At 38.7% G+C, this 26,907-nt stretch overlaps 1 protein-coding gene across 1 annotated transcript in view; it reads left to right on the top strand.

Moving 5' to 3' along the window:
- ADCY2 (adenylate cyclase 2) overlaps nt 1–26,907 on the top strand; it is a 208,737-nt gene that overhangs the window by 8,288 nt on the left and 173,542 nt on the right. Inside the window, exon 2 of the mRNA XM_068671030.1 lies at nt 10,364–10,561. Coding sequence (XP_068527131.1) covers nt 10,364–10,561 — 198 coding nt within the window. The remainder of the gene's footprint in view (nt 1–10,363; nt 10,562–26,907) is intronic.

Genomic DNA, 26,907 nt, shown 5'->3' with positions numbered 1-26,907 from the left:
TTGAGCTGGTTTTCTGTCCCAATGAGCCCAAGCAATTTCCAAACCTAAATGGTAGGTAGTGGTGTTTTAGACACTTCTTTAAATGATACAATGTCCGCTTTAGACTAAAACAATTTACCACAATGTTTTTGGTCTCTGATTTTTAGTATTTTTTAACCTGTCCTTTAATGAGATGGGGTAACAATACTGGATAAATAAACCCTAAACTAATACCAAGTAGAAATGTCGGATTTTCCAGTATGGCTGGGGCCCCGTTTCCTATGTTTGTATCTGAATTTTTGCTCTTTTACAGAGGAATGATTTGGCTGAGCTACATTTCAAATGTCAGTTAACATTTTGGTCTTCTTTATTTGAAGCTTTATCATCCTAGAAGCAATACCCATTAAGGAATTTGAGCCTGATCCTGAAGTTTGAAATGAAGTAAGAAGTCTCTTTGCAGTGAAGTTGGTGAACTGACAGGCATGTGAGAGAGTGGAGCGTGTCCTTAGGGGCGTAAACTTTAAGAACTTTTTCTGTCATAAAAATAGCTGTGTTTAGTAAGTAATTGCCAAACCTTTGGAAAAACCTGAAAAGTAATTACACAATGACAGTTGTGACTTTTCAATATTAAAACTATTTTTCATGTTACCTTATTATGCTGATATGTAAGATCTGTGGAATATTCTTGCAAAACGTATTTTTAAAAGACCCAGCAGAGAAATAAGCCTAAGCTTGCCCTCATCTTTATTAAACAGACCTTTAAAATGCACACTGTTTTCTCCTGTGCTGAAGCTCACACGCTCCCTGGTTCAAATTTTGTGATCTTATTTTAAGCAAGTCCCATCTTGACTGTAGTTCTTGATTATGGCCAGATTCTCAAGTTACCGTGTTGGAAGTGAAGTGGTTTTGGAAGGCTACCATCTAGGTTCAGTTTAACAATGACAGTCAAAATACATAACTGGCATCACTGAATGGCTCAAAGGACTGAACCAGTACGTCAGTATTTATGACTTCCATGTGTCTACATGGTTATGAATAAGGGCATAATTTCACTTTTAATACAGAATCACAGAATTGTTTAGGTTGGAAGAGACCTCAAGATCATTGAGTCCAACCTCTGACCTAACACTAACAAGTCCTCAATACATGCTATAGTGCAGTTAAACTGAAAAACATGTCCCTGAGTCCTGTGAAGTAGTGTACTACCCAAAAAGTTCAGCTGTTTTGAAGTTTTAGGAATTCAGAATCAATACATATGAAATAAAGCAAGCAAGGAGGATATGTTGATCACTACACTTACTTTAAAAATAATCAAAATGATGTGAGTGGGCACTAATTAGCCTTGTAGCCTAGAATAATTGGTTTAATCAAAATACAAACTTCCACCCACTTTGCTGCTTATTGTCTCAACCTTCTTCTGAGGGGTACACTTGAGGGAGTAAAGCATAATTAGCTGTCATTGCTCTCTGGGACATGGTTTCACGGTTTATCTTCTGTGACTGCCAGAGTCGTAGGGTAGGATAATTTTACGAGTGCACAGGCTGTAGCCACTAGTAATTGGAATGGACCATCTTGTTTTTCATAGGCTGTTAAATGTCTTAAGGTGGAAAGCAACTTTTGGTAATTGCCAGCCTGAGAGAAGATTGAGATGGGGCTAGATGGCTGAAAGGCATGACGGTCCCATTCATGCTCCCTGACAACCTGTGGGCCCTCTGAACCCCAGCTCATTAAATAAATGATTGTAAATACTGCCAGATTGTATATGGTGTGGTTAACAAGGTGAGAGGTTACAGCTCAATGGAATGTGAATCAAGAGAGAGAAGTGCCAATGTGGTAAAATGGGAAAATCAATTTTAAAAAAAGCCACCACCATGCAGGTTGGGTGCATAGTACTTACACAGGGCATATTTATATATATGAAATATATGGGCACACAGCCCCTGATTCTGATAATTATGTTTCTGGTAGTGATCAGTGTCTGTCCTGTACCCCAAGCCAGATGATACTGTGGATGTATCACATTTGCTCTTGATTATACATTTGAATGCAAGGTGCTCAAGTGGCAGTCATTCGCTGTTGTTCTGGGATGGTCACTACCCTTAAAAATCAAAAGAGGTGTTTCAATGGACAGCTGCGTTTGTTCCTTGCAGAGAAAAGATAACTTAAAAACAAAACATTAATTAGATATTGATCTAGCTGCTGTGCTGCAGCTTTGACCCTTGCAAACCTCTCTTTTCTAGTTCTTTTGTACTCGTTTTGAAGTGGTGGTGGTGGGAGGACCAAAATTGTTGATGACATTCATAGTGCACCGAGGTGGCATTATGATGTTCTCTCTTGTTTATTCTTCTACTAATGTTCTGGAGTTTGGGTTGCTTTTTAACTGCTGGTGAGCACCACCGTGATGTTTCCTCAGGCCTGCCTATTACAAATGCCAAATATCTCTATTTCTAAGTGTTAATAGTCAACCAAGAGCCTGTTATACTGTGTACAGAAGTATACTTGGCACTTTTGGGTGGAGGAAACATGTTTTTACAGTTTCAGCTCTTTCTTCCATAAGTCTAGTTGACCCTTTCTTTTGAACTATGCCTGGTTGTGCTGTTTTTATTTTTATTTTTTTACATTCCATGTTCTTGCTTTTTTCTGTTAGGACTTCACACTGATACTTTAATTTGAGATGGATCCTCTGATGTGTTCCCCTTGTACAGAATAGTCTGGAATGAGAGCTACCCCATGCTGAACACAGATACAAATAAAACAGAATCTGCTACAGCCTGATCTCTCTGTTCTTTTTAATACCTGGATCACCTGTTTGCTTATAATAGTCTTTTCAGCAGGCTTCCAACTCCTAATCAAGTTTCAAAAATAATTTACTACTTATTTTCTACTCTTAAAAATAACTTCTCAAACTCTTTTCTTGTAGTACAATGTTAAATCTTTATATTAATCCTGCTAAATTTTATGATCCCTCTTTTTTTAGTTTAGTTTAGTTTTTTAGAAGCTTCTCTGCTTGGCTGTTGAGGCATTCTGGTTTTGTTTTGGTCTTTGTAAGTTATTTGGGGGAAGTGATTAGGTTTTGGTCTGTTCCTCTGATTTTTTATAGCCATCTATGAAGATTTTAATATAAAGTTCTAGCTCCTGCTTTTAGTTTCAGTGTCTGGGCTCTGTTTTTTTTTGTTTGTTTCCTTAACAAGCCTCTTCATTGTTACAAAGCAGCCCCTCAACAGTAATATTTTATGACCCTGGTTCTTTCCGCCTCTTGAGATCAGACTGAGTGTTTTCTCTTTCTTTATGTGGGTGGTGTTCTTGGTGAGTTTTTTTTTTTTGTTGTTTGCTTGTTTGATTGCTTTTTCCAGCTCTTCCATGGGAGACCTAGACAATAGTCTCAGCTTCTGTCTGCTGATGTGATCCTTAGCCAGTCTAGCTGGGAGTCACTGACGTCTCCCTTTGCCTGTTGCGTTTTTTTCCTTGGCAGCCTTTTTTTATCTCTGCATTTCATAGGACCTCATATAGTTTCCATCCTGATTTGGTTATCAGTCCCCTAGGTCATTTATTTTGATAAGCCTTTGCTGTTCAGCCTAGTATTTTGGTTTGTAGGGACTTTATGCTGTTGGTTGATTCTCCTAGATTATTGTGTTTTAGCTCCTTCAGTCCCTGCTGAATTATGGCTTTCTGTCTTTTCTGTATAGTGTCTACCTGGAACAGCAATATTCTGCTGATGGTCTTTTTTCTACCAAGTTTTCAGTAAGTCTATTGTGTAAATAATGTCATTTTAACAACAGACATTTTATTTCTTCCATCTTCTTTCTCATGGTTTTAGTGTTTGTAAAGAAATGCGTGGACCTTCATGTGGCTGTTTGATTTCTCTGCAAACTTTTTAAAAAGTGAGTCTGCATGTTACAGCTCTTTTGCCATTTCCCTCCAGCGTAAGTTTAATCAACTTTTGTCCTTTCCTGTATTTGAGAATTACGGGTCTTTGTGACATTACTGCTTCTCTTAAACCATGTACTATGTTCCTGTAACCTCTTCAGTTTGAATGTTTTCCTATGACCTTTGAAGTGCCAGCAAAATCACTTTTTTTCTGGTTTAGATTAAGTTCAGCTACCTTCTAGAGGCTCCTTCCCTATGCCTAAAGTTTCCCTGGTTTTATCAAATTGCCTCTTTAATACAATTTCAGCTGCTTATTGTACCCATGCTTGTGAGCCTATCTTGTTCTGGGAACATTAATGAGTGCCACCATAGTTCTCTGCTTCTCCGCTAGCAACCAGTATTTTGCCTTCAGGACTTTTCTCCAAGCCTTGCTTATGTTACTGTTATTTGCACAGCACATGGACTGTGACTGTTCCTCAGCACCTCCAAGGATCACACCCAAACCCTCTGTGAGGTCTGATGTTTGCGTTAAGCAGTGAAGTCTGTATTTCCGCGATTTCCCTGACGATCATTGCTACAACATTGAAGCAGGCGAGCTTCCTTTGTAACTATCGGGCAAACCTGGCAAAATTTGGATGCAATTGCTTTGTACTGAGTAAGAGAGGAGATGATCAACAACTGTATGTGGTTGAACTCATGAGGAATCCACTGGCAAAAAGTTGTTGGTGCTGCAGTCAAGCACGTAGGTGGCCACGAGGATGTTCACGATACCTATGTGGTTGGTCACTGTGTTATCACCATTAGTGCCTCTCTGCTAACTAGGACAGGCAGTGTAAAGTCAAAGAGTCGTTCCTGTTGATTTCAGCAGCATTAGTGGTGCAAAATGCCAAGCTTCTCTTACGGGGGGATTCTGTAGTACCCACTGTTCATGATTTTGAAGTTGGAAGAAATGTTCAAGGTGATCAAAGTGTCACCTGGATTATCTGAATGAAGTCTTGCTGCACCAGTAACATCCCAGTGTATTAACAAACAGAAATGGATCCAGAAACTGGACACAAATCCAGAACTACTTGTTGCTGGCTCTATATGCAATCATGCAGCAGCTTGGCACGCGTGAGGCCAGTCAGCATGACATGATCCATCTGTGGATTGCTGGCCCGATTGCTGACAAGCGAGCAGTCAAATATCCCCGTGTGCTAAAAGCAAGTGCAGGCTGCACATCAGACTCATTAATAGAGAAGTGAGTTTCTCAAGACAACAGACTCCATGCAACAACTGGATGTTCGGTTTGATGCTGTTACCATTGATCTAGCAAGCTGAACAGGGAATGCTGAATCAGAGGGAAAAGTCTCAGGCATGCAGTTACATAGGGCTGTAGTGAAAATCAAGAGCTTTGCCAACATGAGCTTCAGGACGGTTTGATTAAAAAGTGCAGTTCAATTAATTTGCTGCTAGTGTTCATGAACATGCTGCACAGAGCTCAGTAAGAGATTAATAAAATAATAATAATAAAAAAAAAGCACATGAGAAAGCTTCTAACCAGGCAGCTAAGCAAGAAGCACAAGCAAAGCTCTGTGTTATGAAAGATAAAACAGTAGGCATGAAAGGCAGAGGAGTTTTAATGAGCTGTGGATCCAGAAAATACCGTGTGGTTGTGGAAACAGCATCTGGCCTTGAAGACACTGCCATTTCTGAAGTGAAGATGGTGATGAAATTGATGGAAAAAAAAAGTCTGAGGTGGCCAGCCAAACCTTTTCAGTTGCCCTAAATGATGAAGTTATAAATGAGGTAGTACAGCTCTTTGGCCAGGAGCAACACCTAGAAAAAAAGGAGATTTTTCCAGCTCTCTAGCAGACGCCATCCAGTGCAGTCAGCCATAAGCAAGTTCACTAACATATAAAAACATGGGATAAGAGTCACAAGCAGCCAGGAGACTTCTGCAGCTTTTTGGCTTTGTAGGGAACTATTTCTTGAGACCTAATATGCTGTCTACTTCTGTGAAGAGAAGGGTGATGACATGTCCTCTGAAAACTGTGGTAGCTCTCCTTCTCTCAAGTCCTGGAAAAGGCTTTACAGGAAAAATGACCAATTTTTGCTACAGAGGTAACTAAACAGATTCTATCAGTCACTCTGCTTAAAGGAAGATGTTCTATTTTGGTAAAGAGGTCAGTGAGATAATCTTTGAGGCCTACTTTTTTTTTTTTTTTTTTTTTTAAATCAGCACTTTTGACAATATGTATGAAATCTTAGATAGTTTTAGTGTTTGAAGAACATTGCTCTTTTTTTTTTTTTTTTTGCGTTTTGAAAATGTTTCACTGATCTCAGCAAAAAAGTGATTTTAGTAATGATTTAATACAGTAAATGGTTTGAGTTAATTCCAACCAAGTATGTGGTATTTCAGATCCCAGCAGGTGCCTGCTGTATGTAGACTGCTGTCAAATTTCATTAGATGAAAAGAATAAAGGAGAAAGTATCAAAAGAATGAAAGAGACCATGGGAGAAGATTTTATGCTGAAACTGGTGTTTTAAATGCTTGTTTGTTCATTTTTACAGAGTACTTTATCAAGTCGTGTGGCTTATGTAAAACAGTGAATTGCTCTACAGCAGCTCTACTGTTTGAAATTGAACAGAAGGCATACCATTATCTGGAAACAGAAGGAAAAGGATGGAGGATGAGAGAAGGTGGCGTTTTTTGGAAAGATGAATGAAAGGGATTCTTCAGATTTTAGTGGGGATAACAAGATTTTTATGTGCTTCTCATGAATTTATGGGGGTTGGAAAAATTTCTGAGGGTAGACTTTTTAATTTCTTCAGTAATTAAAAGACAGCAAGATAGCAAACACCGAGGAAGATAGAGCTGTCAGGCAAGATCCATGTATTGTAGGCTTAGCCATTATGTTCATAAGTGTCATGCTGATACTTTAATTCCATTACCTCTGGTGTATTTTAATTTCTGAGACTAGAAATAAAAAGAAAAAAAAAAAGGAAAGTGTTTTTTTTTTTTTCTTTTTTTTCTTTTTCCTGTCCTTGGGAAATGGTTAGGCAAATGAAACATTTAACCTTCAGGATTTGTCTTTGCACCTGACTTCATCTTGTAACATGCTAAACACAGTGATGATTGCAAATATTGATCTGGAAGTTACAAGCTTTAAATGTCCTGCTCTTGAAGTTACAATTTCATGAATATTTAGCTTCTCTGGAGTAATAGAAAAATATTAGTATAAGATATTTCCAAAATAAAATCCTGCGTTGCACAGTCTGCTTCTGTTGACCTAAACCTAATGTATATCAAGGCTTTCTGGAAAGGATTAAGGTTGTAATAACAATTGTTTTCTCATACATGTTTTTTTTTACCTAAAGTATACTCTATCCTGTCTTTAAGTTTATCTTCTACTTTATATACACAGTGTATGGTAAGATGTAAGCACCTTGGGCCACCAGAAGCTGGTGGTTTTGTAGTCAGCTCAGCTAGGTGAAGTCAGGGTGATCTCTTTCATTTACATGTGATGAGGAACTTAAACAGTATGATCTATAATTTTTTGTCAGCATATTTTTAAACCAAAAAAAATGCAAAATTTTGCAGTAGGCAACATGAGATGGGGAGAAACTAGAAATAAGGTTTTAATTTAGTGATCAAGATGTCTGGCTCAGCTAAATGTTGAGATCAGTGTACACAAAAAAAATCTTTTTTTTTTTTTTGACTGATTAGCTGTTAATTTCGAGCAAACATTTTGATAGATTGATCTAATGTTAGCATATATATATATAAATATTTAACTGTATGTGTGTACTTATGCTCTAAACTGAAATCTAAATATTGTTTGCCTGTTACAAAGCAACAGCATCCTAGAAAGCAATGTATATACACATATTACTGAAATAGAAAAGAATATTAAGTGCATATGGCTATTCATGCCATATATATTTGTTGCATGATTTTTATCAATGAAATATCAAATTGTCTTCATAAAAATGATTGGTTTTTCTGAATCTTGGCTTCCTTCAGGAGCTTGTGGATTGGATTCCTCTTTAGGGCTGCAACCCTGACTGTCTGACAGACAACTCAAGGAATGCAGTGCTGAACAGGTGAAGGGTCAGATTTCTCTGACTGTGTCACAGGAGTTTTGCAATCCCACCTGGAAGTTCAGAAGTCGAAGGTTTAAGTTAAATGCTTTTGACGTAATCTGGGCTGACACTGGTTGTGACATTGCCATGACAATTACCGAAACAAACTTCAGAGATGGGGATGAACAAAACCCACAGACTTTAGCGACATAAATCAGCAACTCTTGTTATTACTAGTTAGGTTGGATATTTTGTTTGTTACTGTGCAGGATGACATCCACCTTACTTCACACAGCCCTGTGCTCATGCAGACACTTAGCTCTGTGCCTAGCATGAAGCTCATAAGTTTGTTTTCAGTGAGACTGAGTGCTTAATATGTACATGTAATATCTGGAAGATTTTAGTGCTTGCATTTCAGAGTTAGCATCATGACTTACAGTTTCTTGATTCTTTTGCTTATACCCTGATCATTAATTGCAGCGATGCTTGGTTAAATGTGTGACTTTGTAAATTTAAAAGGGAAGAAGGAATAAAGACAGCTGAAGGATGAGCTGCCTTCTGTCAGCTCTCTGAAATGACTGCAAAGGCTGGTTTCAGAGCATGGAAAGCAGAAGGAAAATGTGGGTTATGGAAAACTGCTGCTGCAGCTTAGTTCTTGCAGTCAAAAACAGAAAAAGGAAAGGTAGCTTACACACGTTGTTTGAAAGGTGAGAAAGCATTAGCTCTAAGAAGTGCTGCCGGGCTTTCTCTTCGACTTTTTGGCGATACGTGAGGCATGGTACAGGAGAGATAACTCACAGCCTGCCCGATCAGGCGTAGGCTTCGATAGCAGCATTTCCCTGGGTTTCCAGCAGCCAGGGCGCTGGTTGCCCTGGTCTCGGAGCCATATGGCCGATGGCTAATGGTGCAAGCCGCATGGCGTAGCAGCTAACGAGCTTGGCAGAAAGTCAATCAGCGCCTCTGCTGGCCTGCCAAAGTCCAGAGTCTGGGGGTTGAGGTCCAGTTATGTGCTTGCCTGGGTCCGTGGCTTCTGAAGCTCTGCTAGCTGAAGGTGTGGGCACACTCATTTGGACAGCGCATGTGCACTCACAGGCACAAACCCTGGAGTTTAAGGAGAGGGAGGTGAAAGATTCCTGCAGTACGTGTGCTTTCCTATAGACAGCAGGTTGTGTAACTTGTCTTTTATTGAGGTATGAAAGAAAAAATAAATAAATGCTGAAACACTATTTTGTTTTTTTTTGTTTGTTTTGCTCTACCCGCAGCAAGTTGTACACAAATAGGAAAGAAAAAAAATCAAAAAGACTTAAAGTAAAACTTTAAGTAAGCCACCAGTAAGTAAAATTTATCAGGCACTAAAAAAGCAACTACAAAACTAGGGGAAAGGAAATGCCACTTCTTTGTGTTTTTGTCTTAAAAAACATCAAACGGGTACTTCAGATAATCCCAAAGATCTCACCAGCATGAGAAGTGGGTACGAAGCCTTTCTGCATGTGGTGTGAATTCGTGGAGGGTTTTTATGCTGTTGCTATAGTGTCATTTGGGGTCTGCTTTTGCAGTCTTTTTTTTCCCCTACAAGTTGCTGTTAGAATTCCTACCAGCTGCCTCAACCAATGAAGATTGTACAACCAAACTTTGATGCAGTGCTGTACTACTTCAGCCAGGGATACCTTTGAACAAATATAGTAATATAAAAATAAATTTGTATTCTTTGTTAATGCATCTATCGCTAGATGATTTAAAAATATTAGTGTAGTAACTATGTGGGTTCTGTAAATAAATTCAGTTCTTGTTTATTCTGAATCTCATTTCCAGTTAGGTTCCAGTCCTTGCTCTGTGTGTTGCTTACACATTTCAAAGTAAGCAGTTGCTAGGAAAAATGCGCATATGTAGTCTAGAGCACAGCCTTACAGATGAATGCTTCAAACAGAAGCAAGATGTATAGTGCCTGGTAGATATCACTGTCAGAAAAATAAGGCTGTTATGGATTTAGGGACACAGTGTCGATTTGCGAAGTATTTTGACAGCTGCATTCTTCAGTGGTGATGCTTGAATTTCACCTGCAAACCACAGTGACCACAGAAATCTTTTGAAATCCGGAGCAGAGAACCTGCGCTGCTTCTGCAGATGGGGTTTGCCTTTTAATTCTTAGTCCTTCAGGCCTAGCACATTACTGTTGTGTGAGTTAGTTTTCTTAATCTGCTTCAACGACTGTATTTCTTAATTCAGCAGAAGAAGTAGTTGGGTGGTTAATAGTTGTTTATGAAGTTAGTACTTCAAATTAGAGCTTCTTTCAGTGAAATAAATCCTATTTTGATTCATACCACTTGATACTTGATTCACATTATCATGTCTTTCTGAGATCTCAGTGTGCAGTCAGTTAAGAGTATCTTGTCCTTGTCTGACCTTTAAGTACATCAGTTTTTAACTTCCTTTTATTTTCCTTTGTTTCCAGGAAATTGAAGACCACGTGGCATTTTTAATAACTGTTCCAACAGCCCTAGCAATTTTTTTTGCTATATTTATCCTTGTCTGCGTAGAACCTGTCTTCAAGAAGCTGCTCCGTATATTTTCGCTGGTGGTCTGGGTATGTCTGGTTGCCATGGGATATCTCTTTATGTGTTTTGGAGGAATCATCTGTCCCTGGGACCAGGTAAGACTGTTGTTATTATTACTTTTACTTCCACTGGCCAGATTTTCAAGAGCCATTCTATGCAAAAGTATCAACGTTAATTTTTTGTGGGATGTCTAATAAAATGTTTTTGTGATCAAGTGTTTGCATGCTAAGACTTCCGGCATCTGTTTTATAAATGATAAAAAGATGTGTATACTTAACGTATGGAGGATTTTACATTTATGATTTAAGCTTCTTGGGATAATGAACATTTGATTTCAGTCACCACCTTCCTTGTATAATGAACGTTTGATGCTAGTGACCAATTAACATGTCAGAAGTGCTAGTATTATTCAAGACTATCTTCAGCTTAAGGTGTTACTGCTCTCAATTTAGTAGTCTTCAAGATGTTCTCTTACAATGCATGAGGAAAAAGGATTGGGAGTTTCCTATCTAGAGAAATACAGGAGTACAGAAACAATGTATTACCCTTAATGTTTAAAAAAAATAATTAAAGAAGAAAAAGCAAAGGTATAGTTGCCTCTTAATAGCAGCAGTTTTGAAATATTAATAAATGGTGTGTATTATCCAAAGCTGTTCCTGATAGATTCTTCTGTGTTCTGCTATATCCTTGTCCTTTCCTCTCTACATGGAAATGCTCCTGAAATACTCACTGTAAAACTCTTTACAGGGTGGAAGAAAACTTTTAAGTATATAAATGTGTCCTCTGAAAATTCTGTGTTGAGCATCATTTTGGTATAACCATTAAATTGCAGTATACTATCTGTGATGCCTTCTATGTCTTTAAGATAAACCTGAAACAATTTCTCTTACTTGTTATTTGGATCTTGCAGAGACTTATGCAAATACTGAACTTTAAGTATGCAACTAGTTCCTATGAAGTCCTTGATTCAAATGATTTAAATTGCTGATGTATGTTGTTAATATTAGTTCAGGAGCCCTTACCTCTGTGAGTGATTCTATATTTTCTTTTTCTTGGAAGTTTCAGGGATTAATTATCTGTGAATCTGTTTTTTTTGTATTTGGAACTACCAAAGCAGGCCACACTTGAATGTGATAAAAAGAAAATTAGAACATGCAATATTTTTCTCTAGATAGAGATTTCAGCATGGGTGTGCCCGTATCTTTGTGATATCAAGTCTAGGTACTTCACATGGTCTTACTTTGTTGTTTTATTTATTTTCATCTCCAGATGTGGGATGTCATGGTAGAATATTTCAAGCTTTTGAGCTTAGATGCATATATTTTTTGCCATGTTATTTTTTCATTGCAAATTCTACAGAGTTTCATTTTGTTATTTGAGAGAGATAATAACGATTTTCCAAAGCACGTGGCATGAAAGAGATCTAAAATGGATTCTGCTATTGCAGTCTTGGTGTTGTGTTTAGGCAGTCAAGGTGGTTTGTCCTGCTCTACTTCTTTCGTAGGGAAATAGAGGCATTCCCATAGCACCAGAGAGACCTGGCTGGCCATCTGCAGCAGGAAGGGCTGCAGAGCTCTTGGGAGAGGCATCGTCTTTGAGCAGGTTGCCAGGACACAAGTAGTCGGATGTTTCAGTCTGTTCCTTGGTTGGCATGCAAGAGCTGCTTGGAAAGAGGACACCTGGGAGCGAGCAGCGTTGGTTGATCTGCCTGCAGCAGCCCCTGTCTTTGCCTAGTGCTGCTCTGGGAGCGGGCAGGGCTCTTCCAGACAGCACTGTCCGTACTTCCAGACCCCACTGTCTGTACATGCCTTAGCTGTGCTGTGCTGTGTGCTCATCCTCTGCCAGGAGAGGTGCTGGGGCAGGGTGGCCCTTTACCACTTCTGGAAGTCAAGTATCTCAGGGCTCCCTGCACTGGGACAGTTTGCTGCCCCAGAATAAATTTTCACCCTTTGAATAGCAGTGCTGTCTTGGTGTTTGCTTCTGTAGGCATACTTTTACCTACTGTCAGTTAAGAGTTACCTACAGAAATATGGAAATCTTTCTGGGAGTTTGACATCTTACACAACAGGCTAATACCCATTTTGATGAAAAAAAAAAGCAGCCAGTAGTACAGTACTGCTGTGTATTCCTGTAATGTTGGTGTTTTGATTGCTCTGAATCAGGACTATGTAGGTCAGTAATCAATGTTCTCCCCTATAATTATATATTAAAGCAAATATGAAAAATCCTTCCTTAGGGGTTACTGACAGATTCTTTCCTAGTTTTACATTTTGTGAATTTAAAACACATTTTGCTTGGTTTATTAGGGTCTTTTTCTTGTTCCTTTATGCTTTCATGAAAGAAAAGAAATACGAAGTAAAATTTAAATTAGTTCTGTTTCAAACATATCCTTGTCAGAATAACTAATTGGAAAATTATCAAAATAATAATAAAAAAGAACCAGTTCAAGTACGATTATTTACTAAACAGGTGCTTTACTTTCATTTTTTTCAAACTAAAGCTTAACTTTTGTTCTGGCCTAGCAGAGTTTAAAAATACTCTTTTCATCATATCGTTCATGTCTTCTGAATCCCGCGCTTGTTAAAAATACGGAATTTCTTAATAGCACTAGTAACTGCTGAAAGATACATTTCCTGCATACCATAGTTTATAGAAAGAATGTGTTGTTTTCTCATCTGTGCACTAACCTCCTCCCCTAACTCAAAAGGCAACCCTGCATCCTTTGTTTTTTGGCTTGATGGTTTTAATGTTCTTTTGGGCTGTTTTTAAGTGGTAAATGCCAATTTTCTCTGTTGTTGAAGGTACCTCAGGTGTGAACTTTTGCTGCTTTTGTTTATAATGAAAATACAACTTTGGAGAGTCTATTTTAGTTATGAACTCAATATATATTTAATGCAGAGCAGTTCCCCCTGTGCCTGCAGGCACATAGCTCAAATAACTTTCACGAACAATGGAGGACTGAAAATGAAGCGGCCAGTCAGCGCCATTGTTTTGCGTTAAGAGTCCTGTGGGCTGGTATGAAGTAAGTGCAAATCATAATTGGTTTCAGCTTGCTTTTGTTGTCCCTGCAGACCGCTTTTATCTGTCTGCATTTCCTTGTCTCTTGTTCAGCTGCAGCTACAGCTTTGGAGAGAAAGCCATTATCAGGTGTGGATCTGGCCGCGTTTTGAAGGGGGTAGCGGGCGGCTGCAGACTCTTGCTTCATCCCTGGGGCCTGTCTGCAAGCCCTGTACTGGCTCCTTAATTGCCTGCTGAGCCTGATCCAAAGGCTGTAGCTGGCACTCAGCTGCATGGGAGTAATCATGAACCCATCCACGAGCGGAGACAATTTGCAGGATGTTTGCATTATCAACCTTACCAACTAACTTAACTCCTCATTTAGCCCAAGCTCTCTCACTCCTCTTTATGGATGGTGAAGAGAAGCAAGTGCAGTGGGAGAAAGATGGAGAGAGTACCACCTAGGCAGTGGGTGGCTTTACATGGAAAAATTAGGGCAATGGTGGCCAATACTCTTGGTATCTGACAAACTATCATTATCATGTGGCAGCCCTCTCTCAGTGCTGTCAGTCTGTGAGTACCAGACTTGGCAGTGAAGCCTCCTGTTTTTCCTGGTCGCCCAGGAAACTTTGGTGTTTTGATAGAACCTACAAACACAAGACTGAATTACAGCCCAACAGAGGGAGGCTGAGCTGTCTGCAGGAGGTCTGGCAGGAGTCACAGGGCACCTAGCTGGGGTTGGTAGGAAAGAAGCAGAGCAAAGGGGGTCACGTAACAGCTGAGAGAGAGTTATTGCCTGCTAGCAGGTCTTTCCAAATCTAAGATGTGAGTGATAGTATGTGGGGATGGTTTTAGTGAGGAAAGACCCCGGGAAGATGTTTAGAAAAGTCTATGCCACCATCAGTAGATGGTGTGTTTGGTGGAAAGCCACTGTTGCACAGCGGGCAAGCTGAGGAAGCAGTGCTGATGGAGAAGGATGATCTTGTTGTATTAGGACTTAAAAGAAAGGTTCTGCTTTCTAACAAAATGTAAATCCAGTACCTATCTGTAAAGTTACATGCCAGAGGATGAATTTAAATTACTCTCCTCTTGTCTCACTGACAGTATAGTTATTGTACAACAGTTGCCTTTCTGTGTCATCCTTTGACATGTCTAATACTTCCTCAGCCTTTTATACAGGGTGTGTGTAAATATGTCATAGCTCATTGATATCAAGGGGTAAGAAGAGCTCTTAAGGCATACAGTGGATGGTAAAAAAAAAAGCGGGTAATTATACAGCATTATGCTAGTCTAATGAATTCTATCGTTGCTGGATTTTGGTATTCAACTCTATTTAGTTATAAATGCACAGCCCAGGCACCAGATGTGTTCCTCCATGTCTATATTCAGTTACAGCAAAGAAATTACTTCAAGCAGGATTTGACACTTCTGATTTCCAAAAAAAAATTATCTATGGAGTGATGTGTTTAGAATATATGTTTGGCTATTTTATTCTAAATGCTACTTTTTGAGCTGAATCTAGAGGGCTTCTTTGTTTTGTTTTAATGTGTGAATAGAATAGAATAGAATAGAATAGAATAGAATAGAATAGAATAGAATAGAATAGAATAGAATAGAATAGAATAGAATAGAATAGGTTTACTTCAGTTGGATGAGACCTTCAAAGAACATGTAGTCCAACTTCCAGACCACTTCAGGGCTAACCAAAAGTTAAAGCGTGTTATTGAGGTCATTGTCCAAATGCCTCTTGTACATTGACAAGCACGGGGCATCAACAGTGATAGGCATGAGGGTTGGAACTAGATGATCTTTAAGGTCCCTTCCAACCTGAGCCATTCTGTGATCAACTACCTTGCTAGGAAGCCTTTTCCAGTGTTTGTCTGCCCTCAAGGTAAAGACATTTTTCCTCATGTCTAGTCTGACTGTCCCCTGGTGCAGCTTTGTGGTGTTCCTGCTCCTCCTGCCATTGGTGACCAGGGAGAAGAGACCGATGCCTCCTTCTCCACTTCACCTCCTCAGGAAGCTGTAGAGAGCAGAGAGGTCACCTATTGGCCTTCTTTTCTCCAAGCTAGACAGGCCAAGTGTCCTCAGACTGTCCTCTAAGCAGTTGTTGTTACGGAGTGTTGTTATGGAGGAGGTGTTCTTGTGGAGTGGTTGATTTCAGGCCTCAGAGCTCTGATGATGTACAAAGTGTAGGCCAAATTTTCAGTGTTGGTACTGTGTTCAGCTTTGGACCCCTCACTACAAGAAGGACGTTGAGGCCCTGGAGCATGTCCAGATAGAGATACAAAGCTGGTGAAGGGCCTGGAGCACATGTCCTATGAGGATCAGCTGAGGGAACTGGGAGTGTTTAGTCTGGCGAAGAGGAGGCTCAGGGCAGGCCTTATTGCTCTCTACAGCTACCTGAAAGGAAGGTGTGGGGAGCTGAGGGTCGGACTCTTCTCACAGATAACTAGGGATAGGACTAGAGGGAGTGGCCTCAAGTTGTGCTTGGGAAGGTTTAGGTTGGAAATGAGGAGACATTTCTTCTCAGAAGGATCAGTCAGGCATTGGAATAGGTTGCCCAGGGAAGTGGTGGAGTCACCATCCCTGGGGGTGTGCAAGGAAAGGTTGGGCGTGGTGCTTGGGGACATGGTTTAGTGGGTGACATTGGTGGTAGGGGGACGGTCAGACCAGATGATCTTGGAGGTCTTTTCCAACCTTAACAATTCTATGATTCTATAATTGTATGATTATTATTCTCATTTTATTTGATATTCTCTTGGCATCTGAAGATACCAGTGGGGCCACTGCCTGCGTGAGGGCTCTTGAGGCAATGTGGGGCCTGTGCCTCTGAAGGAAGATGTAGAGCTGTGTTTAGAGGTGCGCAAAGCGAAAGGTGCACACACCGGAGAGGTGTGTGTGCCTTTGGCAGGTCTGAGCTCCCAGTTGCACAAGACAGCTGTGTCTGTGGCAAGCTGGATGTGTTCATGGAAAAGAAAGAACATTTTTTGCACCAAATTACTTAGGGTCTCATTTTCACACCTTCCTTGGGACCTTCATTATCTGAAGTTGGCCTTGATGTAATTACTAATAAAATGTTCAGTTAAGCAGTGGCAAAACAGTAAGATGTTTGAGTAGGAGAACAGGATGGGTGCTAGTGATGTTCCTGCAGCACAGGAAAGCATGGATAACTTATAGTGAACTCTGCAGAGGGCTCAGGATCTGGAGTAGGAGGAGGCTTGCCATTTTTTCAAGCTCAGATCATCAGGAATTAGTATCCTGAGTGAGGAACTGTATCTTGCAGGAGCATGGTGTAAAAGTTACCTGAAAAAGGACTTACGGAAAACCAGGTAGTCTGTTTGAAAAGGTGAAAATATTGTGCTTTAGGAATAGGTGTGATAGAAAAGGAAGAAACTCAGAATCCACAAGTTACAAGTCGTATTTGCAGTGATATTTGAGGAAGGAGAAGGACAGATTATTTTTATCTTAATATTCCTTTTTTTTTTTTTTTTAGACATATGAAGGCACAGGCTTAATAGCAAGACATTTTAATGTGTTTGTCAAGTCTGGTATGGCTATATCTGTATATAAGAGAGGAAAAAGCTGAGCTACTAAAGACCTGCCAGCTTGTCATTAAAATCAGTAATATGGTAGATTAATACAGTAAAATTGTGTGTGGAGCCTTTGAACACCCTGTTAGCATAACTAATATGCCATTGTTAACCTTTGGTATGTGATGGCAGCATGTTTGAGGAAAGAGAACTGATTTCTTTTTTAAGTAGTTTAAGCAATTTTGTAAAAAAAAATAAAATAAAATAAAATCTGTTTTAGTGCCAAATGGTAAACCAGAAGGAAAGCTAGAGGAGATGGGAGTTATCAAAGTAACTGTAAATATAGGCGAAGGGAGATGGCAGCTGGGGTGACTTCAGAGAGCATCAGACACAAGGAAGATTGCTGGTTCAATTTCTTGGGGAGCTCTCTGGGGAATGATTGCCTTTATTAGTGCTTTTTGCCAGTGGTGGGGCAACAGAATGTCACTGCTGTAATGAAGGTTGTTGATGGCACAGCTAAGAGTCCTAAGACCACAGAGGATCAGGATGTTACAGGAGAAGAACAGCATGACCTTGAGGACTGTAGTAATAGCAACTAGATGAAATTTAATAATACAAAGTGCTAGGTGCTTGCATTTGGGAACTAACAGCAGAAATTTCAGCTATAGGCCAAGAGATCATCAGGAGAAAATGAGCAGGGACAAGCAGCATCAAGAGGAGGCGCATTAGTTGGTCATTTACTCATTATGGTATGAACCCATAAAAGAATCAGTTACGATGGCAAAATGTCCAGATAAGGCACTGATGAACCTCTCCTGGATCACTATGTATGTTTCTGGTCACCTGCATTTGAAAGGATAAACTGAAACTGCAACAAATGAAGCAAGTGAGATCACCAGGACAAAGAAGAGAGCCTGTTTTGTGAGAGAAGAGTTTGACTTGGGTATAGAGGAGCAGAACAGAAGAACGCTGAGAGTGGTGTGACTGCCATCTACAGATAATCTCTGGTTGTAAACACCAGGAGGAGAAGGTACTGAAGGTCTGTTTACACACAAGTACACACACACACACACACACATCAAGCAGCCAGAAATGAAATTTAAACTCAAAATTGGAATAAATCCCTTAGCCACTAGAGCACTGAGTTTGTGGAGTGGCTTTCCAGACAGGATAATAAGCATTAAACTAATTAATTGGTTTTACGGTGGAATGCTGTCCTTTTTTTAAGAGTCATTCTGTGTATTCAGTAGCAGGGAAATAGACCAGTGATCCAGGAGCATCGTTTTAGTCCCCTAGTCCTATACATTACTTGTATCCTGGGGATTAGTGAACTAGTCTAAATGAAGGTTTACTTTGTACCTGAAGTGCATACCAAAACTAAAGAGATGGATCTTCTGAGTTATAAAAGCTAATTATTTTTTTTTATTATTATTTAAATGTCTTTTATCCTTCCAGAGTTCTTCTGGAGCAGTAGTCTTAAAAAATATAATATCAGGGTATAATAATCTAGCTATATTTCTGATCTCTACAGGCAATTATTGTAAGTCTTATGAGAGAGGTTTGATGTAATATGAACCAGAAGAGACTGAATGTTTCCTACACCTTTATCAGAAGAACCTTATGAAAGCTCAGATTTCTGCTAGTTTATTTTTCTTTACTCCATTTCCTTTAGTGATTTTTCCATCTCAAATCATAAAATTAAGTACAAAGGCTGAACTGATTGCAGATTTCATCAAGATTATTACATATCTTATGTGCGTTGTGATGTTTACTGTGCAAGTCATGTGATTCAATTTTGCTATGGAAAGCATTAACGTAGCTCTGTAGAAGTACAATAAAAACATGTCTCAGATAAATATGCAAAATTGAATGTGGAAAGCTTTTTCCTCTGTGATGGGAAAGAATACTTATCAATAAATCTGTTAATGTTTCCGAGAGTACTGAAAACAAGCAATACAAATTTGAATATCATCACATTGTTCTGATGTTGCTGAAGTCGAGACCAAATGACAAATAGAAATTAATAATTCAAGCCATTCATAAGGCTTCTTATGTGCTTAATAATTGATTTGACATTAGGAAATAAACATTTTAATAATTTTATACTACACAGTAGTTAACAATTACTTGCATGATGGAGCTACAGGAGAACCGTTAAAGAAGCTATACAGAATTTCTTGTTAGCGAAGTATAATTTAGAGCAGCTATAGAAGCCTTATCCTTTCATTGAAATTGTTTTCCACTTAGAAATGTGGCAATTTGCCTGACTTCCAGGAGGAGAGGTTTTGGCATGACACTGCATGAGTCTTTTGGTCAGCAATTTTACTTTGATTACCGGCCTGCCATGGCAATTCTTATCCCTGTACCTGGCCATGGATATGCTGCTGTACACTTGTACTTTTGTGTATTAGGTAGTGAAGGGGTGCATCATCAGAGATAATGACCTTTAGTCATCTTTCACCATTTGTCTCAAATCTGTTTGCAATTTTCTAATGCTGTAATAATTAAGGTAGCAAGATATTACAGAGCAAAAATAAAATGGATGGTGTGAAAATGTTTCTTAAAAGCTGCATAAGATCTCAGTTTACTCATTTGATGGTGTTCCCTGTTTCTGTTCAATGTATCTTTTGAAGGCTTTGGTACAACTATTGTGATAAATAAACAAATCTGGATTGTCAGAGGATTACTTCTCCATTAGGTCAGGAGGCAGGTAGCAGAATTTCTCCTTTTGTGCTTGCAGTTTGTAATATGCTGTTTGTGAGATACATTTCAGTCAGTTTCAGTTTCACTTGCAAATCTACAAATCTGAAAAAAATACAAATCTATAGTGCAGGCCAAGTAGTAGAAAACATTGCTTACAATAAATTAACAAATACTTGAAGATGGTTTGACTTGCTGTTACAAATTTGTTGACTAGTAAGATGCTAAGCATACTTTTCAGACATTATCCCTCTATAACTCTGTGAATAAGGATGGGTAGGTTCTGGAATGAAATAGAAATAAAATATGTATGAGAAATAGATGTAATACATTAATTAGTAACAAATATTCCTAGTATAGCAATATATTTCCCGTTAATAAACCTAAAATTAAAAAAAAAAAACAACTTGATCTTAAAACTGAATTTATGTTAATTTTGTGTCTTTAGTACTTAATTCTGATAGATGTCAAAAAGGTTTTTTAGCACAGAAGACATCTTAAGTTTTCTAGTAGCATTTACAACTGATTGTTAAACCCTTTAAACACTCTGTATAATATTATGAAAGCAGAAGATGAGGTAGAAATATTTTTGATACAGTAAGGTCACTCAGTATGAGTTGTAGGAGATACATGTCTACATCTCATGTTTCTATATGTTTCTATATCTTTTATGTAACCATATGAATAACTTAATTTATAAAATATGTATGAATAAAATTTTATAAGTGTCTTATAAACAAGTAAATATATTCATAAAAATCTGCTATTGTATTATTCCAGTTGAATTTAATTTCATTTTTAAATAATTATGTATAATCTAACTAAAATTTAAATTAGGTAAATGATAGATAAATTATAAATTGTAAATGTATTGAGAACTAGAAGACAGGTGTTCTTTCAAAAAGTTATTAATGTTCATTTAGAGTTTTTTGTTTTGTTTTGTTTTGCTATGTGATGAAGAAATTTCTTTTGTGTACTAATCACTGTATGTTGCTTGGTTATTGGGACCTAGCTTTTATATTTATATTGGCTTAATTCAGCAGTAAGCTGTCCAGAAAAACAGGAAGGAGAAAAATAATGGACCAAGATAATAGTCAGTTCTCAGAAAACATTGTTGCTGAGGGACAATCCCAGAAGTATTTATCTTTTATGATTTTGCTATCTCTTTAGGTAATGTATGGGAACAATTTACCCGTTGATATGGCTGAGAACAGGGGAGGCAAAAGGATTTTGTCAGGTTTCAAATGGAGTGGTCTTTCTAAAGAGAACCAGTAACCACTTGCGAGATCCAAACTTGGGAGGACACAACATCTCCCAGCTTCCTTATTGTAGAAAACCTTAGCATTTTACATCACAGCCACAGGACTTTAAAAGCTTTGTTCATCAAAAATGAACAGAACTTGAGTTCTAAGAAGCAGGGTGAGGACAGTGAACAGTAAGTATTGTAAGCCAAAGCTCAGGCTAGGCGTTATTGGTGTGCAAAAATTGAAACAAAACAAAACTAACAACAACAAAAAAAAACACAAACACCACCATGAAATGAAAGAAGTTTCATGCTGAGCAACCAAGAAACCAAAACAATTGCACACAGCCCTGTATCTGTGATAATCGGAGAAAAACCTTTTCAGTCTATCAGGGAAAAAACAACCTCTGCCCTTCAAATATGCAAGGCATAAAACACATTACATTTTCTTGCAGTGGAGCATACACTGTTGTGCCAGTTAGGAAAAACACAAATTTATGTTATTACTACACTTTTCTATTTATTTTACAGTTTAAAATAATCTACTGTAAAATTACACATTTGTCAGAAGTATAACTTTTGTTCAATATCTTATGCTCTTGCATTATGTTCCTACAATCATGGAATCATGGAATGGTTTGGGTCGGAAGGGAGCTTAAAGATCACCAAGTTCCAATCCCCTGCCATGGGCAGGGACACCTCCCACCAGACCAGGTTGCCCAATGCTGCGTCCAGCCTGGCCTTGACCACTTCCAGGGATAGGGCATATTGTTCTTGAAGAGTTAATTTTGGCAGTTTAATACTTGACGGCATATTAATCATGTTGCAGTACAAATTGCATTTTTCTTATTTGCTTCTTGTACATACTGTTTTGACCTAAGATATATATATATATACACACACGCATAAATTCTGTATTCGTAATTAGTTTTATATGCCTTATTTTCAAGGTATTTTCTGCATGCTTTGTTTTCAAGGCACTATTCTTGCTTAAATAGGCAAACCTGAATCTGTTCTTAAATGTTCTGCTTTCTGTAACCTTTGAATGATTTGCAAATATCTTTGTTTTACAAGGATCATATTCAAGATTGCAGGTGGAGTGATGGCTTAGACAGTAACTACAACCTCCCTGACTCATGTCTCCATGTGGTATTACAAAGTAATTTGCATTTTGTAATCTGCATAGTCTCTTTCCACAGTAGTGCTTTCTAGATTTCTTCCTGGTTGTAATAACTCTGAGGTTGTTTCTGTAATCTATCAGTTTGTACATTTTCAGTATGAATGTCCATTGACTGTTTTCTGCTTGTTTTGCCTATCACACAGTTCCTTTGTATTCCTGTTTCTGCAGTTGCTTTTACACATTTCCTCCTAATTTTGCATCTTCTTCTCATATTTAACGTGACAGTTGTCTTCTCTCCCACTTATTAATGAAGACAGCCTTTCTTCAATGCAACACTTCATAATTTTTCATCACTCTGTATTTTGTCTTGCAGCCAGCTGTAGTCTTCATAACAATACAGTTTCTCTTCTTCAATATGGATGAGTTTATGTAGATACTAGCTACCAATATTTTTAGGTGTCATTAGTGATGTTAGTGGTACAAGTTCAAATATCTGAGGGCTCTGTTAGAGTTGTGTCAAATTTCCCTTGGCCACACTTCTGTTCTACCAAAAGAAAAAAAAAGAAAAAAAAGAAAAAAAGAAAAAAAGAAAAAAAAAAAACACCTATATGGGTTTATGGATTTTTTTTTCCATTTTGATAGTTATATGAGTAGTTAAAATATTATGCTTTATTTCTTCCAGATTCTTAGTATTTTTCATTGTTTTATTAATTTGGGATATAACTGATCCTAAAGTAATGGATTTTACTTATATGACAGTCTTGTATTAATTTATCTTTATTATCATAGAATCATAGAATGGTTTGGGTTGGAAAGGACCTGAAAGATCATCTAGTTCCACCTCCCCTGCAATGGGACCAACATTATGTTGTCTTGATCATCAAATTGTTTTTCAAATAGTTTACAGTGTTGAAGGAAATTGATTAAACAGTCTCTCATATTATGAAGGTGAATGTTTAAACAAATCTTATGAAACATATATGTGCCTGCAAACCTCTGTTTTCCATAAAGATCTAAAAAACAATGAATGCTTTATCGCAATTAAATGGAACAGAGATTTGAGTAAGTCTTTTTCTTTTTTCCTCATGCTCTGATTACCCATTATGACTGCATATGTTATCTAATGACAGTTCCTGTCAGTGTGTACACATTACGTACACACATGTATAAACAAGTATAATACAGTGTTTTAAATCTCTTTCAGACAGATGAGATTACAGTTTTACTTAGATACATATGGATGCTTTTTCTTTTTCTTCTTCTTGAAATATCCTGAATTTGCTTAGCATCTAGAAAATTATTTATGAATATCAAATATGATTTGGGGGTTTTGTCAGGTCCAATGGGGACAAACTGCCAGGTCTACCAGATCACCCAGATTTTTGACAAGGGAAGAAAATACATTGTCCACATAACGTTAATTTGTATATTTCATTAAAAAAGCTTGTATTTATTTCCATACTACCACCTAATTTGCTCTAGATCAGCACAACAGTAATGTTTCATACTCATTTCTGATGTAGGCAGATGATTATAGGATATCTTTCAACAGAGGGGCTAGCAAAAGAATCTCTACTTTAATACCTCTTAATTCCCTTTCTTTTCACTTTTCCTTATTTACTTTTAATTGAGTTTTAGAAAGCACTACTTTTCTGAAGCCATGTGAGCATTCTGCAAACTGCATTTTACAGTATTGCAGGGACGTGTAGTGGCCACTGAAGTCTGCTACAGATGGAAAATCTTTGCAGATCCAATTGCACATTGCTTCTGTGATTCATTATTTGACTAGCAGTAGCAAGCACAGATTGCAGAACAAAACAATGTTGCCTCAGTATTGTTGTAGGGCTTGTATTCTTCATTATTTACCATGCTGACCATCCACATGTAGTATGGATTTATAAATAAAATAGGATTTTTAAATAAAAAGTCGGGTTTCAGTTTTCAATACTTCTGCAATTGTGTTACAACCTGTCTTAACAAAGCAGAAGGAGATTGCCAATGCAGATGTATCCCTTTATGGATGCTGTCACTGTTACAGTGCAAGAGGGCTGAAGGCAGAAGGCAAGCCCACCACTGCTGCCTCTGGGCTTCTGCCTCCTGTTGTTTCCATCAGGTGAAGCCTGTGCCCCTTGGCAAATGGCTGCCATTCAGTATCAGTGGGCTGAGCACCAGGATGCTGGAGAAATGTTGCTGGGCACAAGCATGGCAAAAGATGCACTGAAGAAAAAGGTGAAGAAATCAGAAATCAGAAGAAATCAGAAATCAGTTAAAACTGTAAAAGGAATATAATCCTCATTTAAGCATAAGTTAGTGTAACCCGATGGTAAATAAAATCCCCAGTTGATTAGGCAAAGAGCAGCGTGCATTTTGCGTGTGCAGGAAGTAGACTTTAAACTCTTGTTATTTGTGTACTCAGTGGCAATGAATAGATGGGGTGGTAAACAAGTCTGAAAAAATACTGCAGGGGCTGTAAAAAGCTCACCGTTTTCTTTTTTGGAGTATTTTTGAGGTATAGAAGGTCAACAGTATTGTATATTTCATCTGTCATATTTGTAATAAAAATAACATACAAAATGTTTACAAACCCAATGGAATGTTTTTTGTTTTTTTAGTGGTTACCTTTTCATCAACTTTTTCTCCATTGACTGGCAAAATATCATCAGCATTAGTGACCTGTAGAGTAGCTAAGTGCTCTCCCTACACTTGTATGAAACTGATGTTCCAACCCCTCATTCCTCCTAATCAGCCTTAACTTTGAGATACCCCAAAAGAATTTGTCATCTAAACCGCAGTTTCACAGTAAAAGACTCATAGCAGTATCTATGCAATTTAAATATTACTCTAGTTAGGTTTCTTCTTATTGTTAAGTAAATTACTACTTGAAAATCCCATTTTTCAGTTCTCAAACTGTTTTTTCCTTTTGTCATTGTTTTTCTGACTAAAGATACTGGGTTATTTTTAGTGTTGAATTAATTGGATGGAACGTTATTATTTAGGGCCATACATTTTGCACAACTAAAGTGAAGAGCTAAGGAAGAGGCAGTGCCTTTGTGGAGGTGACAGTCCTGGGCATCCTCCCAAACCTTCAAATCAAAGCCATGCATGAGGCTGACTTGTTGCAGTGTATGGATTACCATGCCATGGGGGGGGGGGGGGGGGGGGAGAAATCACAGTAGCACTGGTGCAGAGCTGCCGAGCTGCTCTGTGGAACCCCAAGTCCTTGTGATGCAGAAATATCCTCTGCCCCTGGATTCTCATCCCTGTTCCTTGAAATGTACGGTCTCTCACTCCTCCAACATACCCCAGCTCCTATACCCAGCCCCTTTTGTTCCAAGGAATCTCCTAAATTACCCCAGACTTCTCTAGGTAATTCCTCCTTTTCCCTCCATTCTTCCTTTTTAATGTCTCCTAGCCAGAAACCCCATGGTCAAGGTTCCCTGATTCTCCTGGACCCTCTCTCTGTCTCTGATATCTTAGGAGTCCCATTCTCAGTTTTTGCTGCAGTTTTGTCAGCTCAATGCTACTCTAGTTTCTTGTAGTTTCTCACCCCACTTTGACATGGTATTCTACTGCTTGCTGGCAGATTAGCAACCTTTTTTTTTTAAAAAAAAAAAAAAAATTAAAATACCCATGCCTGCTTTAACAGGTGGATCTTCAAAGAAGAATAACCATAAGCTCTGCTCTGGTATGATTTAAATGTCTCAAATGTGTATTATTTATAAAATCATTTTGGACAGGGCTCTTGAGGGCAGGAAAAGTAGTGGGGCATGGCAGGTCTATTCATGATACAATTAAACCTGTTTATCACTTCTGAAGGTATCAAGTGATTCATTCTGATTTTCAAATTACCATCTCACTAATTTTCATTTAAACTTGTGGGATAGTGCATACCTGAAATACTAAGGCAATTTTCAGCATATGCTAATTTATATCTGTCAGGTTTTTGTTAAAATGAGAATGTTTCTACTAGTAGATAGAAAGCAATATTTAAAAAACTGTGGGGAGTAAAGACAAATAAATAAATAAATAAAAAGCCTTAATGGCTGAAGTATTTAATTTCTCTTGATGCATAAAAACATTTAGAGCAGATCAGAAGTCATTATGCAGTATCTTTCCCATTCTGGGGAGACTGGAAGGGGATGCAGGAGTCCAGATGCAGTTGCTAAAGTGCCACCAAATAAGAGAGGACAGTTTTTTTTGTTGTTGTTGTTATTTTTATTATTGTTATTTATTGCCCAGTCTTATGAAAAATTCCTCCTAATGAAGCATCCTGAATGGACCTTAACGCTGCACTCCAGCACTTTGTCCTGGCAGACCTTCTCAGCAGAAGTATTTTGCTTCTTCAGAGGAGCAACCGTCTCCCTAACAGCTTTGGCTGATCTGCAGCTCTTCTTTGTGCATTGCCATGGAAGGTGCGGCTTCCTCTTCAAGCAGCCATGGGGCAGCCTTCTTGTCCTCACACAGAGACATCGCCGGGCTCCAGGTCCCAAGGTCCACCGTGGCTCTCTGAGGGGTTCCTTCTGCCGCCCTGGTGCAGCATCCCAGAGGAAGCCAAGTCCCCTCTCGTCCACTCCTTGAGACTCCCTCCGTGCAGAAGAGATGACACCTCTGGACGAGGTGGGGGTGGGGGATGGAGGATGGGGGAAAGGGAAGGGAAGGGAAGGATGGCCGTGCTATGAGGCACGGCGGCCGGGCCGTGGATAAGGAGCTGGTGGTCTGCTCCTGCGGTGCCGCCGATGGATCTTGGCAGCTGGGAGCCCAGGCACGTCGATGTCCATTGCCTCATCTGGAGGTGGATCCACCTCCATCAGGTCTTCATCCGGAGGCAGATCCACCTCCATGGGCTCC

Source organism: Anas acuta, chromosome 2 (assembly GCF_963932015.1).
Source record: "Anas acuta chromosome 2, bAnaAcu1.1, whole genome shotgun sequence".
Lineage (NCBI taxonomy): Eukaryota > Metazoa > Chordata > Aves > Anseriformes > Anatidae > Anas > Anas acuta.
Note: the sequence above shows the minus strand (reverse complement) of the source record. Positions and strands in the feature narration are given on the sequence as shown.